Source organism: Antechinus flavipes, chromosome 1 (genome assembly GCF_016432865.1).
Source record: "Antechinus flavipes isolate AdamAnt ecotype Samford, QLD, Australia chromosome 1, AdamAnt_v2, whole genome shotgun sequence".
NCBI classification, from domain to species: Eukaryota; Metazoa; Chordata; class Mammalia; order Dasyuromorphia; family Dasyuridae; genus Antechinus; species Antechinus flavipes.
Window position 1 is genome coordinate 119,721,086 of NC_067398.1, and position 11,282 is coordinate 119,732,367.

General features: G+C 33.1%; 1 protein-coding gene across 9 annotated transcripts in view; it reads left to right on the forward strand.

The window, feature by feature from the left end:
• SPEF2 (sperm flagellar 2) overlaps positions 1–10,848 on the forward strand; it is a 235,389-nt gene extending 224,541 nt beyond the window's left edge. For all 9 annotated transcript variants that reach the window (XM_051989705.1, XM_051989711.1, XM_051989718.1 and 6 more), the window contains 4 exons: positions 1,454–1,639; positions 5,964–6,173; positions 6,539–6,661; positions 10,166–10,848. In XM_051989705.1, the coding sequence (XP_051845665.1) occupies positions 1,454–1,639; positions 5,964–6,173; positions 6,539–6,661; positions 10,166–10,249 (603 nt within the window). In that variant the 3' untranslated portion in view covers positions 10,250–10,848. The remainder of the gene's footprint in view (positions 1–1,453; positions 1,640–5,963; positions 6,174–6,538; positions 6,662–10,165) is intronic.
• The last annotated feature ends 434 nt before the right edge of the window (positions 10,849–11,282 follow it).

Consider the following 11,282-nt stretch of genomic DNA (forward strand, 5'->3'; position numbering starts at 1 on the left):
GAGTTACAAAGATAAGAAGGATGAGAATTGAAGGGGAAAAGTCCTCACATATGGCCTTTAAAAGATCTGAATTTTAAAAAAAAAATCTGATCTTGAAGAGAACCAGATAATTCTATCAGAGGCAAAGAGTTAAGAAGTAGTAGGACATGAAAAAAAAGCAGAATAAAAAAGGGTCAGTGGAAATTTGATTCTGAAAAGGAGAAGAGTTATGGTATGAAAGCTGAGTGTGGAAGAGTCAAGAATTTTTTAAGGAGAGAGAAAGAGAAGGAATGAAAAGAACTGATGGTAAGGACCAGTCATTGCCAAAGGCATTAGGAATGGATGAAATTGATGGTACAAGTAGAGGAAATAGTATTGACAAGGAGGAAAGCCTGCTCTTTTTCAGAGACTAGAGAAAATAACACCTTCTTTCTGACTTTACTCATATCTCTAACTAATGTTTGTTGAACCTGTTGTACAAAATTTTATGTAGATTATGTAAAAGATAGCTGTCTCCTTTGAGGACAATTTTTAATTTATTTAAATATGAAAGAAATTTCCTGTTAGTTGAGGAGACATAATTTTTTCCCATTTTTAAAGTCTTATTTGTGTGTGCCTTCTATCACATAATGGATGGTATTAAATGAGTCACTCTCTAAGATTTGTGCTCTTTGGCTAGGTTGTTGAGAGGTCTAAATGATATATTTGATGTAAAACACTTTGTAATCATAAAGCATTATACAATTGTATCTATTGTATACTTGTATATAATTGTACGTATTGTATATTATGTATAATTGCAACAATTAAAAATTATAATCTTAAATAATAATATATTTAATCATGTGGGACTTTATAAGAGCAGTTCAATTTAAATACACAACCAATTTTTTGTCATAGCAAGGAAATTGAAATCTACAGATAATCCCCCAATCTCATTATTTTTCTGATAACTCCACTCACTGCCCCCACCAAACCTCTTATTAATAAAGAAATCTAGTTTTGCTTCTTTCTCTCTCTATTTCTGCTAATAGGCTTAGAAATAGCCAAAATATTGATGTTAATATGGAGGGAAATGTCAATATGGGCCTAAATAATCTATAAACTCTATAATTAACGCCTCAGGATTGATAAAATAGATGGCATACTATGAAAAAAATGATCTTCCAGTATCTCAGACTGGGATAGACATTGTTTTCCCCATAACAAAGACTCCAAAAATATTTTGTTTTATTGATGAATTGAGTTTGAAAGTACATTCATATTTCCTGATAAAGCATTCTTTTTTGCAATATAAATATACATGTCCAATTTTTCCTGAAAGATCTCAAAGAATTTCCAATATATTCTATGCATTTTTCCTTTCTTAGGAAAAAAAGCTCTCCACAATTTATATTAGGAATATATAATAAAACCTCCTAGCACTTTGTATTACCTTTCAGATGAATTAATTAAAATTCTTTTCCTTTGACAGTTTTTTTTTGACTTGTTTGCTGACTTCAAGAAAGACCCACCAGAAGTGGACTATTTTCAGATGCTTCTTTACTTTGCATGTCATCCAAATGCTGTGGAAGGAATCTACAGAGCCCTAAGTCTGGCTATCGGAACCCACGTCTTTCGAAAAGTTGAAACCCGAGGTGTGGATGTAGAACATGTGACGGTAAGAGCTAACAACTCTTTCTAGTGGTGGAAATCACTAGATCCTGATGGCCCTTGGCCACACAAGTGTTTTTTCTTCAAACTGAAGAAGAGATAGCTTTGTTTCATGTAAGAACACTGGCTTTGCCATCAGAAGACCTGGATTCAAATCCACTTTTGATTAGCACTATGACATTGAACAAGTCCAACTACTTTGTGTATCTCAGTCTATCAGTCTATCATCTATAAAATTTGGGAACTGGGTTAGATAACGTTCCATCTCTAAATTCTATAATCCTAGTTATGCACTGCCTGCTTTTCTATTGCTTCTCTTTAATCTTTGGTAGGAAAAGCAATAATTGTGAAAATTGTCCCTTTCCTTAGAATGATAGTGTCCATTCTTCCTTTTTTGCTACAGAGGGAAAAATTATGTTGCTCTTCCAGCCTTCTCTCTTAATCTCTGATTTAGTAGTATCCCTTTCAGCTGTGTCCATGGCTATTTTGTTATGTTACTTGATGTATTAAACTTCCCTGGACGTGGAAAGAGCAACAGATTTGATATTCAACAACCTGAGTCTCTTGCAAACTACCAATGTGATTTTGGCCAAGTTGATAAATTTTTCTGGGCCTCATTTTTCCTCAATCATAGAATAAGAAGTTTAATGCAATAATTTCTAAGGGTCTTCTGGTTCTAAATATTATTATCCTTATTCTTCTCAATGAATTAAATACTTGATGAATGAGTAAATAAAAAAGAAGCCTCTGCTATATCCTAGCTATGCTGAAAGTAGGTCCTCCTCTCTCTACTCCAGGGCAAACTTCTATGATTAATTGTATAGCCAAAGCCAGGAGAAGACATTTTTGTGCTCTGAGAAGCTTATAAAAACTGGACTCTCTTGAATATGATAACTGTATACCTTTCCACATATGTTTCTGCCCATTGGTGAAAAAGCTTTTTTTTGAGCATTTATAGGAATGAGAGAGAGAGAGAGATGTATGTAAATAGATAGATAGATAGATAGATAGATAGATAGATAGACAGACTTAATCCCCAAACAACTATCTATATATGATGGAAACATATAGGAGCAAAGGGGAAGAAAGAGCACTAATCATAGCCTTTAGTTAGTATCTGAGTATTCATCTCTACTCTGCTAGATCTATACTGCTTTACTCAAATTTATAATCTTTTATTCTTTTTTCCTTCTCTTGTGCTACACAATTGACCAAATACAAATTCCCACCTTTCCAGTTAGTCAACAAACATTGAGTTAACTGTTAGTGTCCCTAAGTATATTCAAGAGTAATATAACAAGAAGAAAACATGACCTAAATCCTAAGAAGTTTTCAGTCTTATGACAAAGATTTTATGATGAGAGAATAAAATCAAATGTATTCTAATGTGATACAAATTGTATAACAACCATGGAAGGGAACATGAACTAAAAAACAAATTAAGTGTGGTAATTCAAGATAATTCCGATAGACTTGGAATGGAAAATGCCAATCACATTCAGAGAGAGAACTATGGTGACTGAATGTAAATAGAAATATAATATTTTCATCTTTCTGTTTGTTTTCTTTCTCGTGGTTTTAGTTTTCCTTTTGGTCTGATTTTTCTTGTACAACATGACAAATATGGAAACATGTTTTAAAAGATTGCACATATTTAACCTATATGAGATTTCTTAATGTCTTGAAAAGAAGATAGGTAAAGGAGGGAAGGAGAAAAAAATAAAATGCAAAGTTTTTACAAAAAATGAATGTTGAAAACTATCTCTAAAAATGTATTTGGAAAAATAAACTACTATTGGCCAAAAAAAAAAAAAAGTTTAAAAAGAATGAATTGAGCTAGAAAAGACTTCATGGAGAAGTACATAAACAGCAGTGGAAACAGTGGAAACAAGAGCAAACTCGAGGAAACAAGAATATAAAATTCATTCCAACAGAGACCATCATCACAGCAACATGGAAGGAAGGAATTGATGACAGTGAGAGAGGAAGGGCTAAAATGAGACTAGCTCTATACCCCTTCCAATTCTAAAGTATAATACTTGTTATTTTTTTCAGATTATTGGTATTTTTAATCAAATGACATTTTTGTTTTAAATTAGAATACTGTATGATACATGTATCCACTAGAGAGAGAACAAGAAAGACATCATTGTGGGAAAGAGGTGTGTGTGTATGCTACTTCATGTTTCATCCATGTCACTTGCCTCCCCCTCCTCCCCTTACCCAAGTGTTCTGAAACACAATAAAATGCTATATCTTCACCTTCATCCTTCATAACTCTAGCCCTTGCAATAAAAAAACTCTGATTCCATGTATTTTGACTGTTTAGTTTTTCTATTTGTGAAGTCTCCCTAATAAGACTGTTCCAAAACTTAAAACACTGAAAATTTCAGGGTTTTCTAATCCAACAATTCAGTTTTTTGTTCAGTTGTCAACATAAATCACCAAAGATGTTACCTAGGTCTCTTTCACTCTTTCTGCTACTTATGCCAATTTTACTTAGTGAAGGAACTGACTTGAATATGGCTTCTAAGATAATCTTAAGGAAAGAAAAGAGGCATTATATTTGTCAAGAGCTGGGCAGTCTTTGGGAAACTTGAAAATATGTGCATTATATACTTAGTCTATGTCTAACACTTTGGTATATACAATACTTAGAACACTATCAGCACTGCAGGGGGAAAAATGGGAGAAGCTACTTAGTAAAGTAGAAGGAATACTGAATGTAGGAGCCCAGGACCTGATTTCAATTCCCAGCTCTGCCACTTAGCACGTAGGTGGTCTTGTGCAAATCAACTACATTTTCTCCATCTGTTAAAAAGAAGCAGAAGAGAAGAAAAAAGAAGGAAGAGGAGAAGGAAGAGAGAAAGAAGAAGGGGAGGAGGAAAAGGAAGAGAAAAAAAGGAAGAAGAGGAGAAGAAAGAAGAAAAGAATTTCAAGGAGGAGGAAGAAGACAAAGAAGATGACCAATAAATTCCTTTGTAGCTGTATGAGAGTATCACAGGACCATATATTCTATGTTTTAGCCTTATAAAATCAGTATAAATCAAATGACATAGGCTCATGGAGCTTTAAAAGTGTCACAAATCACCACTCATTTCTATACTATAACACCTTTAACCACATAATACCAAGTATCTGACTTTTGAGAATGCTTAGAATGATAAGCATTAGACTGATTAGATAACAAAAATAAAAAGTAAACACAGTTTGTCATTGATCAGCAAGATCATTGTTTGCTTAAGGACAATGTCTTGTTAACAGATTTTCACAATTTCTCAAAAACTAGTCAAACTAGCCTAGATTGGCACCATTTCTACTTTTCAGCCATCTATTCAGCATGTATTCAATTCTGCAATTGTTGTTCATGTTTGCTTTTGCCTTTTCCAACTCAATAACTGAAGCAAAAAGGGTTAAATAATTTGCCCAGGATCACACAACTTACAAGAGTCAGAAACTAGATTTGAACTCAGAAAGATGAATCTTCTTGAACCTAAGCCTTGTACTCCATTTACTGTGCCACCTAGCTACCTATTTATCTAATCTATGAAAGCATTAATTTATCTCCAAATTCTTCTTCACTAACTTTGTATAAAACTCTCAAAATCTCTATTCTTTGAAGACCTGCATTAGAAAGAGAACAATCCTTTCTGTCACATACTCCTAAGTGCCTTTCTGAACTAAGCCACCTTAGTTCATGAGCAATCTCTCTTCTCTCACACAGCCACAAAGCTGCTGCTTCCTGAACTTAGATATCTCTAAAAGTGATAGAATTGAAGTGAATCATTAAAGCTTCTTTTTCTCATACAAAACTTTAGAATTTTAAATTATTCATTTAAGATGAAAATTGCCAGCTTTAGAAGATGTTCATCAATGTATATATAAAAGTCATGACCAAATAGTAGAAATAATAGAGAAAAGCAATTCTCTCATCTTGGGCACTTGGCCAGTAATCATTCATTCAATGAGCATTAGGTTCTGGAGATACTAAGATAAAAAACAAAGCAGTCCTATCAATTAAGGATATTATATTCTATTGGAACAAACAACAGGTACATGCATTAATAGGTACAGAGGTATGTTTGTAACTAAATATTGTATGTATATACAAGTATTTACAAAGTGACCTCAAAATCTTTATTCAGTTTTAAGCTTTAACATGTGTGTATGTGTGCGCACACACACATATGTATATGTTACCAAATAGTGATAAACACATTAATTTCCATTGCATAAAAATGGAAAATGTGTATCCTAAATAAGTTTCTTTGTTTAATCTGTAAATTCAGCCCCACTTTCTTCTGAATAATTTTGCCATTCATCTTTCCCAGATTCGCTCTGACATCGATACAGTAACAATTGAAGGACTTCCTGAAGTAGAAGAAACAAAAAGAGGAAAAGAGAAAATAATAGTTCCAGAATTTCTGAATAAGGAAACCATTTCCATTCCAACACTACTTAAGGTGTTCCAAAGCATAAAAGATGCACAAGATAACCATCGGTTTTTTTATGATGAAAAGATGGAAAACACTTTTTTTGAGGTTGGCAATGACATCATAATTGTTTCATCTCTTTTATAGATCTCATATATAGGAAGACATGTTGTTCTGAATATCTTCAGGGGTCCTTAAACTTTTTAAATAAGGGGCCAGGTCAGTGAGGGGGATAATCATCCTTAGCTGCTACATCTGTCCCACGGGCCGTAGTTTGAGGACCCCTGATCCTGATCATATGCCTTTTAAAAAGTTATTGTGACACAGAAAATAAAAACTTATTGTGACTAAGACTCAGAAGTTCTATCATCTGAAACTTGGGATTTTATCTTCATATTCCCCATACTAGTAAAATAAATGAATTAAAATAAAATCAATTAATTAATTCAGCTTCTTTTTTTCTTCTTCCAAAGATTTTCAAAAAAGTATATCAGGTCATAGGTAGCAATAACATGGAGCCAGTTGAAGTTGCTTCTCTTCTCAAGCACCCTTTCATTCAAGATTTACTTTTAACTTATAAGGAATACAAACTTCCAGTGAGTATTATAAGAAAGTTACTTTCTTTGCTACTATCCTCTTTTAGCATTTTAATAGCATAAAATTATTTTCATGGCTATCATCCTCTCAGCATTTTAACAGCATGAAATTACTCTATAAGCTGTCTGTCAGACACTTCTAGGTCTATGTAAGATGCGTTTTATGTGAAAAAAGCATTTCTCCTTTGTAGAAAAGAAAAATCAAAGTTTTATGATTAAAATAAAGTCCATTCTAACTTTTTCAGAAATTATACCTGTGGTTTTATAATTAAAGGCTCCATCTATGCTTTTAAAATCATTTTGTATGAAAATGATCATATTCTTCCACCTGAGTTAGTCTGTTGTTTTCACAAATGTCATTCATTATCTGATTTAATACAAAATTTATCTACATAATGCAAAAAGTATATTTCCCCAAAAGTTGCATCCAATAGTACAACAAATTTTTTTTTAATTTTAACAAATCAAGTTAACAAGTATTACTAAGTGTTTTATTTGGAAGACAACTTACTATTCCTTGAATATTTAAGCTATAAAAGGTTATTTATAAACAAGTGTCTCTTATCTTTTGAGAACCTGAATCATATGAGCTGAAATAGTCAGGGAAGACTGAAACAGGATATGGTAACCTTTCAGGATACCTAGAATCTAGAAAATGTTGTAAAGATTCATGTGGCCCACTAAATGGAGAGAATAGCAAAAATATGGAATCAGGAGCAGACATTGTTAGTGAGGAGAACAGTGACTATTAGAGATTTATAATGAAAAATTATAGAAGTTACATAGGTAAGAAGGTGCTAGAACATAGAAGGCTTCTCAAGCAAGAGAATGTCTTGATATAAAGTGTATCCATTTCACCTCTGACCATATCATTATGTCTCTTGGTCTAAGAAGGCTCATTTTTACTTTATTTTATATTTCTCATACTTGATAATTTAATTAGCTGTGATACCTTAAAATTTTTGCTTAAGCTTCCCTATATTATCAGTTTCAATACCATAACTAGTCCCATTGGATAATTTTGCAGAAAGAAGGGAAGGAAAGAAGGAGAGAGAGAGAGAGAAGGAGATGGAGGGAGGAAAGAAAGAGAGAGACAACATCCTAGAGATAGAGACAGAGAAACATACAGAGAGAGACGGAGACAGAGAGAGAGACACAGAAAAACAGAAACAGACATAGACAGAATCAGAAAGATGAACAGAGACAGTGGCGAAGAAGAGAGAGGGAAGAAAAAAGGGAGGGAGAGAAACAAAAGGAAGGAGAGAGGGAAGAAGGGAGAAAGTGAAGGAGAGAGGGAGAGAGAGAGGGAGTCAGAAATAATAGCAACCAGAATGATTCCCTGAAAATACTTTAGCTGGAATTCTTCTTTTCATCTTTCTCTCCCTTCACATCCTCTCTGTTTTCCTGTCTACCTAAAACATCTAGTGAGATATTAGTGAGCAAATAATGACTGATGAATATGTTCAACAGTGAAAGTTGAATGATAAACCCTATGGTCAGATTTAGTTTCAACTCTTAATTTTCTTGCTTTGAGTAATCAGTCTCATAAAATACTCCTTGTTTTCTTGTAATTGTTTTACCAATTAAAAAAAAAATTCACTTATAAACTCAAGAAGTAATACAATAAATCCAGCATCATTTTTCCCTCCAAACATTCACTCATTTGCCATGTATCAGACACTGTGCTAAGTGCAGAAGATGCAATGAAAAAGGAGGAAAAAAAAAAACAGTCCTTGCTCTCATTTAGCTTGCAGCCTAACAGAGCAGCTATGTGCAAACAAGATAGTTACAGAATAAATTGGGAATATTTTCAGAAGGAAGGCACAAAGATTAAGGACTGGGAAAGATTCCTTACAGAATATGAAGTTATCTGAAACTTGAAGGAAACCAGGAAAGCCAAGAGATGAAGATGAGGAGGAAGAAAGTTCAGGGGTGGGAAACATATAGTGAAAATGCACTTATTTCAGGGATGGAATATCCTATGGGAGGAACAGCAAAAAGGTGAGTGTCATTGGATAGCTTAATGAGGGAGGAGGAATCACATGTACCACTGGAAAGGTAGAAGGGCCATAGTGTATCCTTACACCCGTTTTATGTTTTTGTTTTTTTTTTTTATTTCATTACAAATGAACTTTAACCACAGTGATGTTATTTTGAGATATTTTTGTAGATAAGTGGAGCAAAAGATAGAGTGTGGTTTTTAAGGCAAAAATGTTTGCTATTATAAACAGTGAGAAATGCAACATGTTGCTAAACAGCTGTTAAATTTGTTACTCATAATTACAATCAGCAGCATTTTCAGATATGCCCAGGAGAAGAAACAATTGTAGCTATTTTTCCACTAATGTGAAATCATTTTATCATTGCATTTGAAGATTTAATTCCTGTAAGACAGTACCAGTTGTGTGAACTTCAAATACTCTCATATCACCTTCTAGTATTTACATAGTTCTCTTTGAATTTCTATTCAATTGAATTCCTCTTTGGTTCCTATTCAGTGCTGTTTCTACAATACCAAAATCAAGCACAGTAACATTTATTAAGCACCTGCTTTGTGTCCGACATTGAGCTAAGTGCTTGGGAATATAAAGCAAAACACAGTCTAATGAGAAAGACAATATGCAAATAAGATGAAGAAAGATAAATTTAGAGATTTATCGAGGCAGTTATCCATGGCATGGAGTACCTGGAATCAGGAATACCCAGATACAAAATTACTTTTATATAGTGTGACCCTGAGCAAAATATGGACATTTAAACTCTATTTTTGCTTCTTTATCTATAAAGTGGAGGTAATAATATTTACTTCCTAGAATTATTGTGAGGATAAAATTAGATAATACTTGTAAAATGCTTCTACAAACCTTAAATTGTTATATAAATGTTAGCTACTATTGTTGTTGTTATTGTTACTCTTGGAGATAAAATCAGGAGGAAAGCACTAACACTAAGGGAGACTTAAAAAAGACTTCTTGCAAATGGGAGGATTTCAACTAGACTTGAAAGAGGCTGAAGAAACCAAGAGGAATAGTTATATTCTTGTACTTCCCATATAAGGTACCATTACCTTGGCATTTGGAGATGCTTAAAAATCTTTGAGAAATTAAATATATGTGATAAAGAGCTAAAATATAACTTTTTTAAAAAAAACACACAAATGAAAAACTCATAATTCTATAAGTAGAACAAAAAAAACACATATTAAAATCTTTAAAGGAATATAGATTTTTACCACAAAAATAAACCAGATGAAATTTGAAGCTTTATCTTAATGTCTGAGAAATTTGTTTTTAAATCAAGGAAATGCTGCTGTCACTTAAACTCAGACATTTATAAAACACGAGAATTTCCACAAGCAGAATTAGAAATTGATAAAGCAGTCTTCTGTCAAGGGGGTGGGAAATGTATTACTCTTTATTCTTGCCATAAATTTGGTAAGTACTAATACTAAATTATTTGCTCACTTAAATGTTTATAATTGCCATTTGAACATTTTCCTCTTAGAATATTAAAGGAATTCTCCAACGGGTTGACCAACTGCAAGTCGTCAGTGAAGGGGACCAAAAAGTAATTGAAGAAAAGAAATAAAACAAGAATAGCTTGATTGTGTCAAGAGAGACAATGATCCTTCTGGAGAGCCCAAGTAGACACATTTACTGTTGTACATGTGGTTATTTTCATTACAGAAGCAACCACTAATCAAGCTTTGTGAAGAACTGAAGACAAGGTCTTCTTTGGATATCAAGTCTTTTGGAAATTCACCTTGAAGTGTGATAGCAAAATTACAAATGAAAAGGAAATACTTAAATAGAATGAGAATTAAGTCGAACTACATGTTGCAGGAACAAAGTACAGTGATTAAATCTGAAAGTGCCCTAAAAGACAATGTCACCATTAGGAGAATTTAGTTCAGAATTTCCCAGGAATTTACAAGATCCATGCGGTATCTGCAGTGCACTCGAATTCAATTCATAATCAAGACAATTATTTCCCTATATATTTCCAAGAGAAACACTGCACAATGAAAATGTTAATTATAGACATCCCCAAGCCATTCTTTCATAACTGATCATCTTTAGTCTTTATCTGTAACATGGGTGTTCATGTACATCTTTAAATAAAATAATGAATTAAATTGCATTATTTGTCTCAAGGAAGAATTAAAAATAAAGTAAAAATAAAAACAAGGTGATGTGGTGGAAAAAATGGAATTCTAATTCTAGAGCTCCTACTAATCAGCTATGTAAACCTAGATAAAGGACTTACCCTCTCTGAGTCAGCTTCCTCACTTCTAAAATTTGGATTAGGTTTGGATTTAAGTGACCTTTGAGGTCCTTCATAGCTCTGGAGGTCTGAGGGCATGATATTGCTTATTGACATTTGTGGTGGCACATCTCTTTGCTAGAAGTGACTCACAATGACTATGCTATCATTGGACAGGATTCTTGGATGGCATGGAAAATTTCTGACTGTTTTCTTCTCTTTCAATTCCAGTCATCCTAAAAAAGAAGTTTTATTCTCTAATCTGCAAGTGTAATAGTAGGTACTCAAATTTTTCAGTGATTTTTCACAAATCACCTTGAAAAAAGTATTATTTGATATTGAAATCAATACTTCTACT